The following is a 21,980-nucleotide window of genomic DNA, read 5'->3' as shown; positions in this document are numbered from 1 at the left end:
TTTAAGGGGCTCCTTGAGAAAAATTTATTTTTACTTATTCCGACTAATCAAATTTCAAACTCTTTTAGTGACATTAATTATCTACATGTAGGTTAGTATTATATCTATTTTAAATTGAGGCCATTTATTGATTTTCTACATTTTGATAATAAAAGGAGAAAAAATAAACTAAAAGAAAAGTGGTTTGCATTAATTTTTATCTTCATTATCTTTCTTACTTACTAAGCCTGTAGTCTGTGGTGTGTCTATTTCTATTCGTCACCATCATCCTAATAGGACAGTTGGAGATTTGCACATCTTCGTTGCCACAAATATTTTGCTGTTTCTTCTGAATACATTGTGATTTCTGAGGTTGTGATGGAACCTGTGGAGGCAGCGGTTTTTAGTCAAACGCATATCGGATTTTGCTTGTATACTGACATGATACTGTTTCAATTTCTCTTGCTTCCAAACACATCATCAACCCGCTGCTCTCTCATTGGCTGCATAGAACCAGCAGCTGGCATGCCCCATTTTGTTCCTGTCATACCTCACAGTGAATGTCATTGAAATTGCTGCAGGAAACATGTAAGTACACCTAGGCCTCTATCTAGACTTTTACCATCTCGTGCAAAAATGTATACCATTATTGTGTATTTGTCCAGTTTTAGTTTAGGCAGTTAAAATGGATTCAGGTACATTGCAGATTAAATGTAGTAGACATTCATAAAAAGCCAAAGTACAGTTTATAGGTTTCCTTGGTTGGCAGAATTATAAAATTTGTTGCCGCTAACCACTCCTTTCCCCTCACTCATCCTAGTTCTATGCCAAGCTGGTGTTACTGTTCCCGCTCCAACCCTTCCATAGTGCTGTGCTTGAGCAACTGTGAAGCATGGACTGCACTGTCTTCTACGGTGCAGGTCATATTAACAACACCAACTAATACATAAATAAAAGATGGCACTCAGGATTCAATAAAATTCTCAAACTTTAGCTCGTCCCATGATCTAGTGATGTCCGTTGGTACTATCTTCACAATGGACCTTGCCAGTGTAAATTATTCTCACGATAACAATTACCATCAGTATAATATGATTTAGTTTGTTTTACACTCATTTAATTCTGGATTAATTTTTTTTCTTGTCTCATCTGAATCTCACCATCTTGTTCTAAAGCTGATTAAAAGATAGTAAAATTTTTACCCAGTATTCTGATACGTGAACAGTGACTGAATTTCTCATTTTTCATTACAGTATCTCATAACCAAATAAAATATTGACTTACATTCAGAATCAAATAATGTTTTCTGAAGGGCAACATTTTCACCTTTCAGTGTTATCTTTACTTAAAAATCTCTAAAAACGTTTGTATATGGTATCCACATGTTTGAGAACTTTCATTGCAAACCTGCTCAAATGCAACAGGAGTTTGTAAGATAATAGAATTTAGTGTTATGTCCTCCTCTGTTTCACAAAACTGTCAAATTTTAAGCAAAGCAGTAGAATGTTGTGGTGGCTAGTTCATAGTTTCTTGCATATCGCTTGCTCTAGCACCATGCGAATCAAAAGTGTGAGTGTTTGAGCAGGGTTGATACTCTATCAAGTGCTTCGGTGTGTTACAAAATCTCAAACCTGTTTCAGTGCAAATATAATTTGCCCTACCTATCCATAACAGTTCTTCAAAATAAATCTGCACGACCTCAGTAGCCCAAGCCCCATCTGTAAAAGTGAGACAACCCCTATATAAATCTATAAACATAAAATTACTCATATCTGCAGCTACAATTTAATGTGCAATTATTAGGAAACCTCATAGTTTTCAAATGACAAATTTGGAAAAAAACCTCATCTTATATTCAAGTAAATAAGGTTCATCACTTTCGCGGCTGGAAATATCATGTCCATTATAATTATCTGGGCTGTTATGCCGTGGTCGGTTGATGAATTTTGCCTCAATTCCCAACGTTTCGTCTCAGACTGCGGGAGACATCTTCAAGGGGGTCCATAGGTCAATGGAAGGTCCAACACACCCACTGGCTCGCTACTGACTGCCGCTAAATTCCGCGTCCGCGCGCTCCCGCGCCGCGGTGTGACGTCATGTGTTTTGAAAATGTCAGTGCAATTGGCCGCTGTCCGGCGCCGTCGATCGCCGTTGCCATCACCCAGTAGTGGACGGGTGGTACACATCTTCTTTAACACCGGCATCCATATACCGTTTAATTTCACGCCCTCCTCCTTTCGGTTGAAATTATTTGGGTGTTTAGCGATTTCGATTGCCTCCCTGTAGAGCCTTTCGTAATATCCACTTGTGGCCGCTAGTACTTGCGTCTCCTCAAAACGAATATTGTGGTTCCCTGGCACAATTCGGTTGCGCTACCACCAAGGCTTTGTGGATTGCCCAAAATTCATAAAGAAAACGTGCCGTTAAGACCAATACTAAGTCCAATTGGTTCGCCACCTATTCGTTAGCCAAGTTTTTGACTATGCTGTTGAAACCACATGTGGGCCGTTCGGACTCTTATATAAAGAATTCGACACATTTCATCAGCGGATTGAATGGCATAGTGGTCCAGCCGGATGACATATTGGTCAGCTTCGATGTGGTCTCGCTGTTTACCGTGGTTCCACTTAATGATGTATTGGAACAGCTGGATCGAATTTTTCCTGCCGATATTTTAGAACTGTTAAAGTGTTGTTTGGCGACCACATACTTCAAGTGGAATGAACAGTTTTATGAGCAAATGGATGGCGTGGCTATGGGAAGCCCCCTAAGTCCCGTAATTGCAAACTACTTTAAGGAGAAATTCGAAGAACAGGCCTTAGGTACTGCCTGCAAAAAACCAAATGTATGCCTCCGATACGTGGATGACACGTTTGTGCTGTGGAGACATGGTAGGGAGGAACTAAGCCGGTTCCACGAACATCTAAACAGCATAAACTCGAGAATTCAGTTTACAATGGAGGAGGAGGTAGACGGCAAGTCACATTTCCTTGATGTGCTTGTTTTTAGAAACGAAAATGGTAGTTTGGGCCACTCAGTATACTGCAAACCCACGCACACGGACCGTTATTTGCACCGGGATTCGAACCACCACCCACAACAGAAGCGGGGTGTTATCAAGACGTTAGCAGACAGAGCTAGAAATATTTGTGAACCTGAGTTGCTCGACGCTGAGATGGAACATCTCCACAATGCACTAATGAAGAACGGATATTCATCCACCGAAATAAAACGTGCGTTGAGGCAGCCACACAGAAATCATACTGACGTACAGGCTACTGCAAAATCTAAAGTTTTCCTGCCGTTTTTTAAAAATGTAACGGAAAGAATAGGGAGGATCTTGACAAAGCGGAATATTACCGTAATTTACAAGCCCATCAGGAAGATACAGGAATACCTTAAGCCTGCCAAGGACGCTTGCAAAACTTTGGAAAAAGCTGGAGTGTATAGGATCCCATGCAGCTGTGGTGATGTTTATGTGGGTACAACTAAAAGAACTGTTTCTAAACATTTGGAAGAGTACAAGGGAAATTGTAGAAGAGGAGAAATGGAACGATCAGCTGTTGCGGAGCATGCTTTCCAGCCAGGGAACCACAACATTCGTTTTGAGGAGACGCAAGTACTAGCGGCCACAAGCGGATACTACGAAAGGCTCTACAGGGAGGCAATCGAAATCGTCTAAACGCCCAAATAATTTCAACTGAAAGGAGGAGGGCGTGAAATTAAACGGTATATGGATGCCGGTGTTAAAGATGATGTGTACCACCCGTCCACTACTGGGTGATGGCAACGGCGACGGACAGTGGTCAATTGCACTGACATTTTCAAAACACGTGATGTCAGACCGCGGCACGGGAGCGCGCGACCGCGGAATTTAGCGGCAGTCAGTAGCGAGCCAGTGGGTGTGTTGGACCTTCCATCGACCTACGGACCCCTTGAAGATGTCTCCCGCAGTCTGAGACGAAACGTTGGGAGTTGAGACAAAATCCCTTCATTTTGTTCACATGTTTGTGAGAACAGAATAAATTTTTTGTGTCACTGGTATTTGACTCACTTTGACCTGATAGTTCTTATAGGGTATCTTGTTACTGACGCCTTGAATTCAGTGAAGATTATTTTTAGTTACCAGATTGTAATTCATTTTTTAAAATTTCTTCTACATTGTCACTCAGTCTCTCTGGCATAATTAACTGTAGTTTTTTATATATCAGTAGTATTTTGTAATTTTGCTGGACAGATATCTTAATTTCTTCTAGGGAGCTTTCAAGCACATTTGCTCGTCTTTGTCACCTAGTGGATGAGGCATCAACTGACATGGATGAGGCCATAAAGTCACTTGAGAAAGAGCTCAGGACGTTGGAGGAGGCAGCTGCATCTGCTAAGAGTTTGCGTAATAAAGCAAATTACCTTGCACAGGAGCTAGCTATGTTTGAAGAGACTTACCTGCAGTGTGATAATTAATAGATTATTATTACTTAGGCACTTGTATAAATGTGCAGTTAACAGCATGAAACACTCACTACTAGTCACCAGCGATTAACAGTTAATAGTACCCAAGCAGTAAGTGGCCTGGGACTTAACACATATCTCATTGTGATATGTTTCAAGTTGTAAGCTGTGCAGTGCTTGGTGGTGACTTCTGTTAAAAAAACATAATGTCATCGCTGTTTCACTGCACATGATGGTCCTGTTATAATTGTTACTCTGCTTATAGCAGATTCTGGAAAGAGTCATAGATTATGTGTAGCATAAACTGAATGCACAGTTTGAATAAAGTACAATAACCTTGTCTTACAAATCAGAGTCCAGTTTGGATATCCTGTAGTCAATAAGGATACCACAACATGATTATATTGCTTTATTGGTCATCATTGTTAAATCATGATGTATAAAAATTCATCTGTATTTATTCATAAATGTATATTGTTAAAACTTGTCATTTTGTGATTTATCGTATGTTAGTAAAAAAGCTTGAATCTATGATAGGTTGTCTGTTTACCTATAAATTAAGTATACCGTTGGGTGTGCTCTGTACAGTTGTTGATGTGGTCTTCAGTTCTGTATCTGATGATGTCCTGTGATTTCTGCCTTGGGAAGAAATATTTATAAATCCATTTTCTGTATACAGAGTTGTAATATTTGTGACAATATTTGTACCACATTAGTATTAATGAGCATAAAATAACATAATTTGACAGGTGTTCAGTAAGTTAGGAATGGAGAATTTGATTTGAAGCTGAGTGTTCCTAAGGCATCTGTTCTTCAGAAGATTAAAAGTCTAATAATTGAATTTCATGAAGTGCTCATCATCATTTTGTGTGAGATTAACTTTAATCATCAGTACTGTTCACTCAATATTTTGCCATTAAGAATTTACCCACCACACACACACACACACACACACACACACACACATACACACACACACACACACACACACACACACACACACACACACACACACACACACACACACAGTGTCAGACTACAGTGCCTTAAATGTCTCATAAAACATCAGAATGCATAGTATGTCAATGAAATATTGTTTTCATTAGTCCTTGATAGAAAGCATACTTAACAAAATTACTTGCAAATATGAAATATGGTGATTTTATTTAAAGCTATAATTTCTTATGGTTAGTACAAAGTATTTGTTTTATCACCTAAGAACCTTACTGGTTAAACAGTGTTCATACAACAACATTTAAAAGCAGTAGTGAGTAAAAGTAAATAAATGGTGTTTGTATGAAAAGTAATACTCATTTTGTCACTACGGTTTTTTTCTAAATAAATTGCAGAAGCAGATTTTCTTAATTGCAGAATTAATAAGTAATACACATAAACATTTCATTAAAGGAACAGGATTATTTTTTTGGCAGCTAAGGTAGATTTTTAGATTTTGTAGAATGTTTTTAATATTTCATTCTAATTAATAATAGCTGACAGCTTTGTTTGTAGCTGCATACGCAAGTCATGGTATTTGTATTTTATTCTTTAACATTGTTTAGGCTACAAAGGATATGTTCCATGTAGCATATTGTAAGAATTATCTTGGCAGTAATGTCAAAAAAGGAGTGTTACAAATAGTTTATGAAAGACTTGCAAATAAAGTTATCTCAAGGCACACTAGGAAACAGACATTTACACTTGATAATTCTATCCATCATACTTAGTTGTAGGATAAACCATTATTTGTACATGAGCATGATTAAAACTTGAAAATTCTATACTTGTATTACTGTTTTCAAAAACGGGTAAATGAAAAGGAAGAAAAACAAGAAGTTAGACGAGAGTGAGAGCACTGTAATAGAGTACCATATTTACTCGAATTTAAGCCGCACTCGAATCTAAGCCGCACCTGAAAAATGAGACCCAAAATCAAGGAAAAAAAATTTTCCCGAATCTAAGCCGCACCTGAAATCTGAGACTCGAAATTCAAGGGGAGAGAAAAGTTTTAGGCCGCACTTCCAAATCGAAACAAACTTGGTCCATTGTAATATGAGACACAATTTAGGTTGAATGAATGACGATACAGCTGTAGTAGTTTGGTTCGAGTCGTAAGCTTAGCAGTTAAGTTTTACCAGGTAGCCGTTGTTATGCGTCAGGCGCTCTGTCCGTATTTATACAGGTACCCTTCCTTTTTCACATGCTTCGTCTGGTTTGAATTGATTGCTTATTTTTCTTTGATCTGACAAGTGCAGTTCTCTTTGTTATAGGTGTTTCCGTCACTCAAAGCTGAAAATGCATTACTGTACTGTGTCATGCATTGTTTGTCGCATTCTGAAAATGAGGGTTTACGGCCTGTCGCCGCTCGCGGCATGGCTTGCTTTTGTGCACGTTACCACCGCTTACAATTAAAAAAAAAAGAGAGGAATCGTCTCATTAGCGAAACAATGGCATGAGACTGCTATTCGTTGCTACTTACACTGCTGCTTTCTTTGATAATGATCAACAAGAATCAAGTAATAGACTGCGTATGATAGAATATGTTCTGAACGAGAATTTAGCGAAAATTTTTTCTGTTTGAAAATCTTTACAGACGCCTCTTTAGTACATTACATTGTGCACAGAAATTAGAGTCATCTTAGATTTAAAAATCTAGTCAATTGCCGTGCTTCATTTTTGGCTGTATCACTATTAGGCATAAGAATAATACGAATATAAACATGACATGGTATTTATATTCTTCCGAGTCTGCTGTTGTCTCACTCTAGTTTCGTAGTTTATTAGGCGGACAGGATTTAAATGAGATAGCAGCAAACACGAAAGAATACATGGCAAAATGTTTATATTCGTATTATTCTTATGGTGAAGAGAATACTGTATGTGATTCACAATTCATAAAAGTTCCTATTAGCAACCATTTCTTCTCACAGGAAAAAATTCAGAAAGCAGAGTTGGCCATATTGACAAATATCCCAAACAGTTTTGCCAGTCAGATTTTCGTAGTACATTGAAATGCTGGTATGTTCAAAGAGGAACAATACGGAATTTGTATTTACTTCATTGGATAATGTATGAAAATGCAGTGGTCGAAACTCGGGGCGGAGAAAAAAAAGCTCGTCTTCCACCTTTTTTTTATTTATTTACTGACACAGAGGTTTTGGTGCCAGTATTTGTCTTTGTGCCTGCGAAGAATGCCTGCGTAGCGCTACATATATTCGACGACAGAAGTTAGTTGTGGCGGCACCTACCAACATTTTTCAGAACTTCCATTTACTTTGCACTCGATTCTAAGCCGCAGGTGGTTTTTTGGACTACAAAAACCGGAAAAAAAGTGCGGCTTAGATTCGAGTAAATACGGTAAGTTAATTTGGAACCTATTTATTGTTGTATATATGAAAAATGTTTACACACACAATTATATCTGTAAACGATGGATTTATGGATTTCAGTGCTGAACTTGGGAGTTGTTAGGGGATCTCTCTCTCTCTCTCTCTCTCTCTCTCTCTCTCTCTCTCTCTCTCTCTCTCTCTCTCTCTCTCTCTCTCTCTCCCCCCCTCTCTGCATGAATAGACTTTCGCTACATTAAATTGGGAGACTGTGGAATATTTGCTTCAACACATTAGGAATTTGCTAGCCACAGCAGGCCAAACAGAGCCTGTGGTTAGAAGTATGTGGCAGTAACATCACTGTGGTATGTTGCTAAGTTCTCATATATTTAAAAGTCTTACAGTTCCATATCTTTATGTGTGGAACACCAGCATCTTCTTTGCAGAATTTTATTCTATAGTAGTTAAGGGGAATAGAGCCATCAGATGCTCACACATGAAAAAAAGCATTAGAAAGTCTATCTATGGAATGCAAGAGGACTTAAATTGAAATTAAACAAGAAAAATCCAAAAATATTTATATATGTTACCGGCTTTCCTTTTTTTCTCTTTCAGGCATCATCTCGCTATTCGTGGAGCATTTACTGCTCTTTATTTTGCCAGTTAAATTTATGATGTGCCACACTTCATTCCAATTTTGTTTTGACCAAATTTTATTGATTTTGTGTGATTTGTTTTAAGAGTGAAATAATTCTGCTGCTAGCGCTTAATTAACATTTGGAGATTACACTGAAACAAATTTGTACACGTCCGCAAGTATGAATATTGCCTCTGTCATTGAGTGAGTTACTTTATTGACTCAGGATATTTCGGATTTAACAAGAGTTCCTTGTACAGACAACTAAATAAATTTGAGTACAAAATATTTATTTTCTTGTGATGGTTCTAAAGAAATCTTGTGATGGTTATAAAGAAGATTCACACAACACTCTCTCTACAAGAACTCTTTCCGTAAAAATGTATTACTTTTTAATTGTGATGAACACCTTTATAAATATGTCCATTTGAAGCCCATTACCAAACAGGAACTGGTTTCTATGGATTACACCTATTTCTTGTGAAAGGTTTATGTAGTAAAATAATCTCTTAAGCGGCTGGAAATTGATAGACAGACTGTTGTTTCTCTCAACCCCCTTGCTGTTGGCTGCTTTCTCATACTATAAACATGTTTTTGATTTATCTTGATAAGTAGTTCTGTGTGTGCTTCCATGTGGCTGTTGTGAGAGATGAGGTGATGAAGTGGAGAAAGCTTTCGAAAATCGGACATGGCAGAGTCTTATCTCCCTCATATGGTGTTGGTAAAATTGAAATGTGGCATTTGCATTTTTTTATTACATGGAAACTCATAAGTGAAAGTGTGGTGTTCAACTTTCAACTCCTCTGAGTGAGTGAGTGAGTGTGGCAGGGGGTGGGGAGGGCTACTGAAAGAGTTGAAAACAAATGTCACCAGATCTATGGCTTTGGTCCTTACTGAGCTCACATTTATCATGCATCTCTCATCCAGCTCGAAGTCCCAGGCAACTGGGAAAAAAACGCAAGTGACCCCTGTGTACAAGATAGAAGGAAAGTCCTGAAAAATTAAAGACCAATGTCAGCATCAGTTTTCTGCAGAATTCTTGAACATATTCTGATTTTGAATGTAATAAATTTCCTTGAGACAGAAAAGCTTCTGTCGACAAATGAGCTCAGATTCATAAAGCATTGTTTGTGCAAAACTCAGCTTGCCCTTTTTTCATGTGATATACTGTGGACTGCTGATGATGGACAACAGGCAGATATTCCTAGATTTCTGAAAAGCATTTGACTTGATGTCCCACTGCAGACTGTCTACAAAAGTCGGGCCATACAGGTTAGGTTCCCAGATATGTGAGTGCCTTCGAGACTTCGTATGTAGTAGATCCCAGTATATTGTCCTTGATGATACTGTTCATCAGAGACACGGGTATCATCAGTAGTAACTCGGGGATCTTCGACGGGACTGCTCTTATTTTTTATATACATAAATGATCTGATGGACAGGATGAGCAGCAATCTGTGGATGTTAGTTGTTGTGGAGTACAAGAAGGTGTTGTCGTTGAGTGACGTAGGAGGTTACAACATTACTAAGGCGAAATTCTTAGTCATTGTTATGATTAGTAGCTTGCTCTAAATGTAGAAAAATGTAAGTTAAAGCAGTTGAATTGGAAAAATTATCATGTAATGTTAGAATACGGCATTGGTAGTAAGCTGCTTGTTGCAATTATAGTGATTAAATATATATACATAATATTGCAAAGTGATTTGAAGTGGAATGAGCATGTAAAGGCTGTAGTAGGGAAAGCAAATGGTAGACTTCAGTTTATTGAGAGAATTTTTGGGAAGAGTAGCTCATCTGTAAAGGAGAATGTGTATTGAACACTAGTGCAACCTATTCTTGAGTACTGCTAGAGTGTTTGTTATAAACACCCCCTCCCCCTTACAGGTTGGATTAGAGGAAGGCATCGAAATAATTCAGAGATGAGCTGCTAGACTGGCTACCAGTAGGTTCGATCGGCACACGAATATTACAGAATGCTTCAAGAACTGGGCATCCCTGGAGGGAGGGCAAGGTTCTTTCTGCAAAACATTATAAAGAAAATTTAGAGAACCAGCATTTGAAGCTGACTGCATAAAGATTCTACTTTTGCCAACATATATTTCCTGTAAGGACTGTGAAGGTAAAATAAGAGAAATTAGGGCTCGTGTAGAGGCATATAGACAGTCTATTTTCCTTTGCTCTGTTTGTTAGTGAAACAGATAAGGAAGTGACCCGTAGTAGCACAAGGTTCACTCCGCCATGCACCATATGTTGGCTTGCACACTATGTATGTGAGGTTTTGTGTGTGTGTGTGTGTGTGTGTAGAGGGGTGGAGGTGTATGCATAATGCTCAGTTACAGATATTTTTGCAATTTCCTATGTAAAATAGTTAGCCTGCTAAGTGTTCTGTTCACTGGCAATGGTCCACTTACTGTTTGTTGATCATGTTATGTTTCCCCTTACTATGAAATGTTAAAAATGCAGGATTGTATAAAAATGTACCTTGTGTCCAATTTCCAGATGTACTTATGAGCTCTGAGGATATACTTCAAAGATATGTTTGTTAATTTCAATCTTGGTTTATTTGCAAATCTACCATGCTGGAATCACATCGGATTATGGAAGTTGCTAACACACCTCACAGAGGGTTACCTGTTGGGTCAAGAACTCTTGATGGTTATTTGAAATTGTAAATACAGAATTTTGTTCCATGTAGCTGTAATACTTTTAAATCAGACTTGGATGATATTCAGACAGCAGTACTTAAATATTTGTTTATTTGATTGAATAATAAGAGTGCTGTAACTAAGGTATTGCACCTTTCCATATTGCAAAATATGTTCAAAGGTCCATTAAATGTGAATATGCAGCTCATTGTTGTGCAGGTCATGTTCTTTCTGCAAAATGCTGACAAACTTAAAGAGTATTGAATACACGATGGTTTAAAACCAGAAAACTTTTTTCGTGGTTACCCCAAGGACACATGTGTAACTCATCTTAGAACTTGCTTATAACACTCATGAGAGTTGTCTTAAATTGCTCCTCTTTCTTCTGTCCTTATGAATTTGCAATTTTTGAAAAGATTAAGATACTAGAGGAGATCATGTCTTTGTCCAGTCAGCATATGAATGCTGATGTACTCAAAACACTAATGAAAGACATGGAATGGACGATACATAAACAAGATCAAAGATGTTGGTAAGCATTTGGATGAGTTCTCCCCCAGAACTAAAGAATACACAACACACTGACACAAACACACACACACACACACACACACACACACACACACACACACACTAGCATGGTTACACATTATCCTTGTGAGCTACCAGCTCTGCAGTTTGAGTGGGTGAGAGGAGAAAGTAATTGGAACTGGGAGGTTAGTTTAAGGGAAAGGTAGCTGACAGCTGGGGGAGGGGGGGGGGGAGGGGGAGGGAGCAAGCTCGCAGGATAGAAATTTGGTGCCGGCGAGCTCAGTCTGCCCCAGGCAGAATTTCTTTGTAGCTCAGAAGGACATGGTGATATGGACTGATGGGGGAGAAAAAACAGGGGAAGAGGGAGTAAAGGACATTTTGACAGAGGTGGAGATTGGTGCAGGACAGAGATTAGCAGGTATTGTACCCAGGAAGACTGCGGGATCAAAGGATGTGTTGTAAGGACAGTTCCCACCTACATAATTCAGAGATGGTGGTATGTGGGGGCAGGGGGGGGGGGGGCAGGATCCAGATGAAACAGCTGTGAAGTTGCTGGGTATGCTGCATTCAGCAACATATTAAACAAATTGGTGGTTAACTCTGCTCTTGGCTACAGTTTGACATTCATTTAAGTGAATAGGTGGTTGGTGGTCATGCCCACAATAAGGCTGCTAAAATATATGACTGCTTTCACTTGTGACCTTATCTGGCTTTCTCCTGGGTCTTCCAGAGGGGTGTGAATTATGTACCAAAAGGAAATGGGTTTGGTTTAAGAAAGGATTCTGGTATTTCATAGATTGTGTGGGTGGCAGAATACACTTTTTGAACTTTAAAAAGGATTGTGAATATGATGCCCTCTTTCCTGGCATGACTAAGTAGTTCAAGTAATGGTGAATGATATTATTAACTTGTTCTAGCGTGTGGCAATTCTGAGTAATGGAGTGTTGTCCTTTTTGATGTATTCATAAGCGTGGTCAGAGAATCAGGCACATGGAATCACTTTGTGATCTAGGTTTGGGGTATACTGCCTCTATGTGAAGGCTCTAGCAAGGCGATGGATAGCTTGTCACTTACAGATACCCGGTCCATGTGTGCTCAGACTGTATGGGAGAGACTTCTTAAGACAGGCATGATGGTAACGATCAAAATGTTGGTACAGTTGATGGTTAGTAGCCCTACTATGGACAGAGATTTTTAAGGAACCACCAGAAATGAAGCATCCAGGAAGAACCAGTTAAAACAGTGAGAAAGAAGGTGTAGGGGCTGTAAGGTATGAAGTTAGTGTCTTGGCTACTAGTCAGTCATGAAGATATTATTAACGAACCTGACCTGATACAAGACCTGTTCCATGCACCCACTTAGCACATCGTATTCCAGTCCTGTTACAGGTGTATCGTACCCTTTAGAGGCAGGGCCACATGTGAAAGCAATCTCATCATATTCTAGATCTGCTGTTTAGCCTTTTATTTGGGCTTAACCACCAACCAGCTGCCAATCAGAATTAACAGTCACCCCCAAACAGTGATCAAGAGTAGAGTTGACCACTCAGTAGGGGAACAATTGCTGAGCACAACATGTTTGACTTCTGTGGCTGTTTCACAGCCTATGCCAGCTGGAAATCTTTTCTGCAGATGTAGTACTTACTGAAAATAAAAGTATGCATTCTCCCAGTTATAAGATTGTTGCACGTATTGTTCAGGACTCAATGAGTAATGGACTTGAAGACATATTGTAGGTCACTTGCTAATATGATGAAAGCAGCTAAGTTCTAGCTGCTTGGAAATGTCAGGGATTTGGTTTATTATTACAATTGATAAAAAGCGAAAAGAATTTTCCCCGTAAATTTAATTATGGACTCAAAAGCTTTAAAACCTCTTATGCTCCTGTAAGAATGGAAAGCGAAAACTGTTTCATAGTTATTATAATTTAAATAAGTAATATTCAGCATCATCTGTCCCATAGTACAACACACAAAATTTCTGTAATGTATAAGAATCAATATTTTAATTGAGTCTGGAATGGCAGTTTATTACTTATGATGAGTTATAAAATGTAAAAAAATATTGTGTATAATGTCACAAAGTAATAATTCTGAAAATGGAAATTGGCAAAGAGTATAATGTTAATAAGATGAGTTCATGTATAGGTGGTAAAACACCAGTGGTTGTTGAGACTTTCTAAGTCAGTACTAGGCAAAGACTAATTCAAAGCGGGGGGGGGGGGGGGGGGGGAGGGAAAATGAATTAATAACATTCAGAGATGAAGTCTAGGAAAGTCAAAGGAAGCTTTGAAGATACAAGCAGCAGCTGTGTCAGCCTTTTAATTAAAATGTGAAGCCAATTACTTTACTTGGTTTGTGTGTTTGATCCACGTGAGTATATCAAAAGATATGGAGTGAATCAGTTTTAAAAGTTGCTTGTTGTTACATTCTGTAGTTTGGGCCTCATGTAAGTAGTACTAATCAGTTTTATGTTAATGTACACACAAAGTACAGAAAATGCAACCATGTGCACCAATTATTGGAGAGAATTGCCCAAACCGAAATATGTGGTGAAGAGGGAGGGACGCATAAGGCAAGGTGGTGTTAGCAGGACAGTGTGAGGCAGGTGTGGGAAAGACAGATGACCGAGACAGTGCACAGCTAGACAAAAGGAGTTCTGAGGGGGTAGAGCATCTAAGAGAGATACAAAGGGGGAGTGGGGGGGGGGGGGGGGAGAGAGAAAGGTGAAGAAAGAGACTGTGTGGTGTGGAAAGGGGGGGGGGAAGAGAGAGAGAGAGGGTGTGGAATGGGGGGGGGGGAGAGAGAGAGAGAGAGAGAGAGAGAGAGACTGCCTGTGTGGTGGGGAGGGTAGGAGAGGAGCAATTGTGGGAGAAGACAGTACACAATCTGGACAGGGAAGGAATTGTGTGGACAATGAAAGAAGAGACAAGAGAAAAGGTGAGATGAGACAGTGGGAAACAGGTTAATGAAAGTGTAGGCCAGAGGGATTGTGAGAATGCAGGGTATTTAGAGGGACAATTCCCTCTTGTGTAGTTCAGAGAAACTAGTCCTGTAAGGGAACATCCAAATGGCAGACATAATGAAGCAGCTGTCAGTCATTTGTGTTGTGGTGAGCCGCATGTTCAGCAACTGGATGGGAAATTTTTGCTTGTCACAGTTTCACGGTGCCCATTCATTTGTGTACACAGTAGGTTAGCTGTTAACGTCCACATAGAATGATGTACAGTAATTTCAGCATAGCTAATATATAATGTTGCCTGCCATCCTTCTATAAGGCAGCAAACAGTTAAAATTTTACAACTGTCAGAGCGAAGCTGCCTTGCTTATATTATGCTGAGTAAACATTAGCCACTACTTCACTTCATAAATAGACCAGCATTTTAGCTTGTAAGGCTGTCAGTCATATGGATCAATGATGTACGTAATGGTATAATGGTCACACTCAGTTCCCTGACTGGAACAAAGTGACATCTGCCAAAGGCTTGTCGTAGATTTCCTGCACGCTACTGAGCAGTGACATTCGCTGTGGGGAGAGATGTTGTGGTTGCAAAGATGGACCTCTCCATGGACTTCGGGAGTGAAGTTGGGCATCTGGCGGACTGTTGCGCACAGTTCGATTCATAACATGACGTTCTGTGGCTGCACGAAAAGTATTATTCAACATGGTGGCGTTGCTGTCAGGGTTCCTCCAAGCCATAATACATAGGTAGCCGTCATCCACTGCAGTAGTAACCCTAGGGCGGCCTCACCGAGGCATGTGATCGACAGTTCCTGTCTCTCTGTATATCCTAAATGTCGGAACAATATTGCTTTGGTTCACTCCGAGATGCCTGGACACTTCCCTTGCTGAGAGTCCTTCCTGGCTCAAAGTAACAATGCGGGTGCGATCGAACCGCGGTATTGGCTGTCTAGGCATGGTTGAACTACAGACAACGCGAGCTGTGTATCTCCTTCCTGGTGGAATGACTGGAACTGATTGGCTGTCGGACCCCCTCCGTCTAATAGGCGCTGCTCATGCATGGTTATTTACATCTTTGGGTGGGTTTAGTGACATCTCTGAACAGTCAAAGGGACTGTGTTTGTGATACAATAGCCACAGTCAACGTCTATCTTCAGGTGTTCTGGGAACTGGAGTGATGTGAAACTTTTTTTGGTGTGTGTGTGTGTGTGTGTGTGTGTGTGTAATCTGACCACTTCTCGGCAGGCGGCAGTGCTATTCAGGGAAAAAAAAAGTGCGGTGGCCACTTTTCCCATCATGGCCGTTTTACCATACATTACCTTAACCATATTACTATCTATCGGTAATCTTCATAAATTAGTGTGTTATATTACTTAACAACAGTAATTGCAATATTTGAAACTATCATAAATGTTTACTAAGTGCTTTGAATGTAATTTTTCTTTTACTCTTCACGCTGGATAACAGCAGCCCTAATTTGATTTCATACGGCTTGCTACAAATATGTACCAAATCTGAAGACGACCGTCTCCACAGTGCGTGTTCATGAATCCATGTTACTTCTTTTTGACATTTATGCGACATCAGCCCATGGTTGCTAGTGGCACACGGTTGTGGGATGTCACCATTGAAAGTCGAACACTGAAATATTCCCCTCACATTTCTATTAACACTGCAGTGGCTGCGCTACACACCACTCTGTCCCTGACGTAAACGGCAAACTTTACTTAGGCCACGGTCATATCCACCAATGTCAATTAAAATTGAGCATATCTTAAAATATTACTATGTCTTTAAGTATTTATGTTTGTTACTGAAGAAGCAAAATACACTCTTAAGAAGCTCTTAATGTTAGTTGACGTTTTGGAATTTGGAAGTTAGTTGCTTGATGCATACTGCTATAAAATATGGCTGAGAACCGCAGTCCGCATGAACACTTGATCCGGGCCGCACGCGAGCCTTGGGCTGCAGTTTGACGACCTCTCATCCGCAGGATTTAGATCAGGTGATGCGGGAGGGCAAAGAACTGGCCCCGTTCAACCCACCCATATTTTAACTTATTGGCGAGTTAAACGTTGTCTTACACTAGCAGCAAAATGTTCTACACCATGCATGTACCACATCTTGGGGCAACGGTGAAGTTTAAGGAACTCAATCGAAAAATTTGCTTTTAAAATACACTGCTGGAAAAAATGCGATACCCTCAACGACAAGGCCATTTTATTGACAAGTGAGGTGTACATCTACAGCTCAGAGCCAATACCAGTTAAATTAAATAAATCAAATTATCAAATCCACCTTCATCAACAGTATTTCACCATCGAATCCTTTATAAACTAAAATCTATTGTAACCCATATAGACATACTCCGCAAAACAGTATGGTACAGAGCGAGGGAAAGAAACTATAGATAGGCCTCGGTACAAGTCCTGGTTTGTCTTATGTCTGTGCTCCTTACACGAAATGTATGTTGGCAGCAGTAGAATCGTTCTGCAGTCAGCTTCAAATGCCGGTTCTCTAAATTTTCTCAAGTGTGTTTCTCGAAAAGAATGTCTCCTTCCTATATGAGTTCCCAAAGCATCTCTCTAACATTTACGTGTTGTTCGAACCTACTGGTAACAAATCTAGTTACTCTCTGAGTAACAAGTCTAGTTATTCTCTGTGTTGCTTCGATGTCTTCCTATAATCCAACCTAGTGGGATTCCCAAACACTCGAAGATTACTCAAGCATGGATCGCACTAGTGTTCTATACGTGGTCTCCTTTATAGATGAGCTACACTGCCCTAAAATTCTCCCAATAAACCTAAGTCGACCATTCACCATCCATACTATGGCCCTTACATGCTGATTTCACTTTAAATCGCTTTGGAACATTATGCCTAGATATATAATAGACGTAACTGCAAAAGCAGCTCACTACCAATGCCGTATTCGAATATTACGGAATAGTTTTTCCTACTCATCTGCTTTAACTTACATTTTTCTATGTTTAGAACAAGCCGCCATTCTTCACAAGAACCAGAAATTTTGTCTTAGTCATTTTGTAGCCTCCTTCAGTCACTCAACGACAACACCTTGATACACCACATCATCAACAACTAACAGCGGCAGATTGCTGCTCACCCTGTCCATCAAATCATTTATATATACAGAGAACAAGAGCGGCGGTCCCATCGCACTTCCCTGGGGTAGGACTACTGCTGAGGATACCTGTGCCTTTGATGAATACTATAGTAGAGTACAATGTACTGGGTTCCATTACATAAGATGTCTTGAAGCTACTCACATATCAGGAATCCTATTCTGTATACTACTTCGTTAGTCCATAGTTCAAAATTGTAGGAGTTCATGATAACAAATGCAAACCACATGAAACCGACTGTCACAGTAAAGAGTACTGAAGCAGTCTCATGTGTATCCCCTCTGGCGGCAATGCAGGCGTGTGTTCTGGCATGCAAACGATCATAGTGGTGTCGAATGGCATCCTGTGATAGACTACCCCAAACAGCTTGAGCCTTTTGTTGTAATTTGGTAACGGTTCTTGCAGGGCCTGAAGAACAAGTAGTGTCCCACTTCATCATGTCCTATACATGTTCCGTTGTCAAGAGATCTGGTGAGCTTGTTGGCCAGGGCAGTTGTACACTACGTAGGGCACATTGCTTCTAGCAGCTGTATGTGGATGTGCATTGTCATGTTGAAAAAGCACATCACTGTTTTGTTGAAGAAATGACAGTAGCAAGGGGATAACAGCCTGTGCAATGTAGTAGGCACTGGTTACTTTACCTTGTAGGAACACCAAATGTGGCCGTGAGTCGTAACTGATAACCCCCACACCATGAAGCTTGGGATGGGACCTATGTATCCTGAGCATATGCACCCTGGAATAGGCATCTCACCAGGTCTGTGCCGCACACATGTGCTTCCATGACTCGCATACAGGCATCACTGAAGGCAATAGAGGGCCATTACACTCTCCAGCCAAATATTTCACGACACCAGAGTAGCCACATTTGATGGTGTTTTAGTATCACTGGTAATCTGGCCAGAGGCAAGCGTGATTTTAATCGTGTCGCAATGGCCGCTGATGCCGCAGCTGATTCAACATGTGCCCAGGTTACAACCCTGGTTGATGTTCATTCGGCCACCACTGCTCACACTGTGTGTCAATCTTGATGTGTATCTGTACTTCACAGGCATATAGAATCTGGTCTACAGATGTGGAAATGTTCCACAGACTATTGTAAACTGCAATACATCACTGACACACTTTGCCCAACATCTACTGCAGTCTGTCAATAAGTCAGTCAGCTTCTAGCAGGCCCACCATGCGACTGTTCAAATGACTGAAACTATTCAAGAGTATCTACCTGTCGGTGGGGTGTGATTCTGCCCTAGACTGAATGTTCCAAACACTGTTCACTTCTAAACTCACCACAATTACTGCCTGCAGAGTCAAAAGAGAGGGTGTACAGGTAGACCTCCTGAGCACCGCCTCATCACCTTTGACCATCACACATAATCCACTAACACTACAAGCCCTTAGTATGCACATGTTTTACTCAGATACCACCGAACACAGTTCATGAAGGTGCTGCATTTTCTCCAGCACTGTACATTTGTACTAACGAGGACAACATTTCATACTGACGCCTCATAAGCAAATAATCACAATTATCTCGCAGGCAGCTCATTTGCGGACTCATGTTTACTGGAACGCTTTTGCTTCTATGATATGCTTTCAGTCTCGGCATTGTTGATAATAAGCTGCCGATGCAAAGAGTTAGAACGTATGGTGACACTATCTTAACTACAGTCATGGGATACCGTGCGAGTGCTTTGGCCCACAGACTTCTGCTTGTAACACTAGCACGGATACTTGACAGAGTGTCACGTGGAATACTTCTTCGGTTGACAGTAGCTTTTTGCACTGCGTCAGTTGAGGTGTTGCAAGTAATACTAGGAATATGTCCACTTGATCTCCAGATACGGAAGAAAGCAGCGATGTAGTGGCTGAAGAAGGAGCAATATCATGAAATCCTAAATTTAATAGGAATCTGGGCCACAAGCAAGCAGAATATTCAAAATCAGATCTTCCACCTGTGGCAGAAACGATGGAGTGATGCCCAAACAGTGAGGGCACCTATAGTTTTCTGCCAAATATACAGCAGAGACTGGGAATGAGTCACATGAATCCCTCAACAGGCCTAACACACTTTTTGACTGGTCATGGGCCCCACGCCGCCTGCTGGCATCGAATTGATAGAAGACAGATCTTTTACATGCCTGTGGAGAAGAAGGTACGTCAGAAAATGTCCACTGTATGCAAAAGTGATGATACTGACTGGCAACAACTGAATCGGCACGGAAGACTCGATGTCAAGGAGATACTGTGTTGCAAGACAGAGTGGCAGACCTTGGACAACATTGCTGGTGCTGTTTCAAGAAAGGCTTGGACAGCGTGTGATCTTATCAGTCAGCCCCCGTCTACTACACTACGAGAGGTTATGACCAAAGTTCGAGAAGCAACACAGCGAAGGCAGTTGAGATTAGCAGTTATGGCAGAAGAACTGGCAACACTGTATGCGCAGCCACCGTAACAACGCCAGAGAAATTTATTTACATTTACATTTGTTATATAGGATTTGTCAGGATACATTTCAACAACTATATAATATCATTACAAATTTTTTTTATATGCTGAATTAATATGAATCTATCTTATGTTTAATACAATATACAATTAATAAGTGTTTGTATAACATAATTTCTTATGTCCTTGACAGACCTATTCCTTGATGTTGTGATTTGTCACATTTATGATGTCATATTCTTATACAGTTGAGCAGAGCTATTCACTTACACTGTAATAACATTTGTCAAGCATGTGATTCTTTATAACAGTTTTAAATTTATCATCATTTTCCAGCTCTTTGATATGTTTTGGTAGTGCATTAAAAAGTTTGATGCCTTGATTACATACATGTTTCTTACTTTGGGTCCTTGTTACAGCTTGTAAGTGGAGATCTTTACATTGCCGTGTATCGTAATTATGGTAGTCTGTATTGCTTTTCATTTTGTCCTGATTTCTTTTGATCACCAACAGACTTTTCAGAATGTATAATGATGGAATTGTTAAAATTTTCAATGCCTTAAAAAGGGGCCTACAATGTGTTTGAGGTGTGCTCTGGGTCATTATCCAAATAGCGCGTTTTTATAATTTGAAAATCTCATTTAGACGACAATTTGTTTTTCCCCAGAATACTATCCCATAGGATTCAATGGACTGAAAATAGCCAAAATATACTAATCTGGTACAGACTCTTGAAATTATTCAAGTACAAAACATGGTGAATTTAGTTTTGGTGCTAAGCTCACCTAATGTTCCTTCCAGTTTATCTTCTCATCAATGTGCATACCCAGGAATTTTGCACACTGTACTCTTTCAAGTTGTTTGCCCTCCATGGTGGGATTTAGGTCGTCATGTTCACTTATTTTTCCATATTGCACATAATTAGTGTTGTGTTTTTTTTTTTTTTTTTTTTTCATTCAGTGTTGGCTTGCTTGCACTAATGCTGTGGCCGTGGGCCGTGTCTCACCACCCAAGCAACTAGAAATGGGGTAACTTGGGTCGGCTTGTGGCTGCGCCGCTTACCAGCACCGACGACATTCTCTTGGAATAGGGAAATCCTTCTCTGTAACTAGGGAGCCAACAAACAATAGAAGTGGCAGATGCAACCTGACACCCTCCATGAGCCTAAGAACCAGCAGGCCATGCCTATGGACCAGGGAGCAATGAATGCGTTGTGGAATGTGACAGACAAAAACTGAAGTTATTATGATAGTAGTATACCTCAATTTGGTAGCAGATGTAGTTTTTATTCATAGGAGAATGCAATTTTTAATTTTTTTTATTGTTATTAATGGTAGAAATAGCATGATGACTGGAGGTAGTATTGTGTAGGATAAAATTAAGTATTAATGTGTTTTGTGTAATTTGTATAAGAATCAACACACCTTGTGTGTAAATTATAGGTAATAAGCAGCAATAGAATGGAATAAATAAGTGAATGCTTTCAGGTATGCCAGTTTCCCCTGAATTTATGCTCTGTGTAATGTCGGCAAGTCAAAATTACAATCTCGACAGTAATGAGCAGAACTTATACACACACACACACACACACACACACACACACACACACACACACACACAAAGAGAGAGAGAGAGAGAGAGAGAGAGAGAGAGAGAGTGAGAGTGAGAGTGAGAGTGAGAGAATTGGCTACTGGGATAAGTCGTTATCAAACAGAGGAAATAAAATAATATGTTTTGTACTGTCCGGTAATAATGAGCATTTTATTTGAAATACATCAGGACTGAATTTATACAGTAACACTTCTTTTGTGATGCTTTCTCTGGTAGTGCCATGCAGGCATTCTGGTATGATTTGCGGCGCTGGT

At 40.0% G+C, this 21,980-nt stretch overlaps 1 protein-coding gene across 5 annotated transcripts in view; it reads left to right on the top strand.

Moving 5' to 3' along the window:
* LOC124787683 (transmembrane GTPase Marf) overlaps positions 1–5,269 on the top strand; it is a 166,842-nt gene extending 161,573 nt beyond the window's left edge. For 4 of the 5 annotated variants that reach the window (XM_047254501.1, XM_047254502.1, XM_047254505.1 and 1 more), the window contains one exon: positions 4,236–5,269. In XM_047254501.1, the coding sequence (XP_047110457.1) occupies positions 4,236–4,440 (205 nt within the window). In that variant the 3' untranslated portion in view covers positions 4,441–5,269. Of the gene's footprint in view, positions 1–4,216 lie in introns of all 5 variants that reach the window. The other variant, XM_047254506.1, reaches the window with a different exon arrangement.
* The last annotated feature ends 16,711 nt before the right edge of the window (positions 5,270–21,980 follow it).

Source organism: Schistocerca piceifrons, chromosome 3, assembly GCF_021461385.2.
Source record: "Schistocerca piceifrons isolate TAMUIC-IGC-003096 chromosome 3, iqSchPice1.1, whole genome shotgun sequence".
Taxonomy (NCBI): Eukaryota; Metazoa; Arthropoda; class Insecta; order Orthoptera; family Acrididae; genus Schistocerca; species Schistocerca piceifrons.
This window is presented reverse-complemented; position numbering and strand designations above follow the sequence as displayed.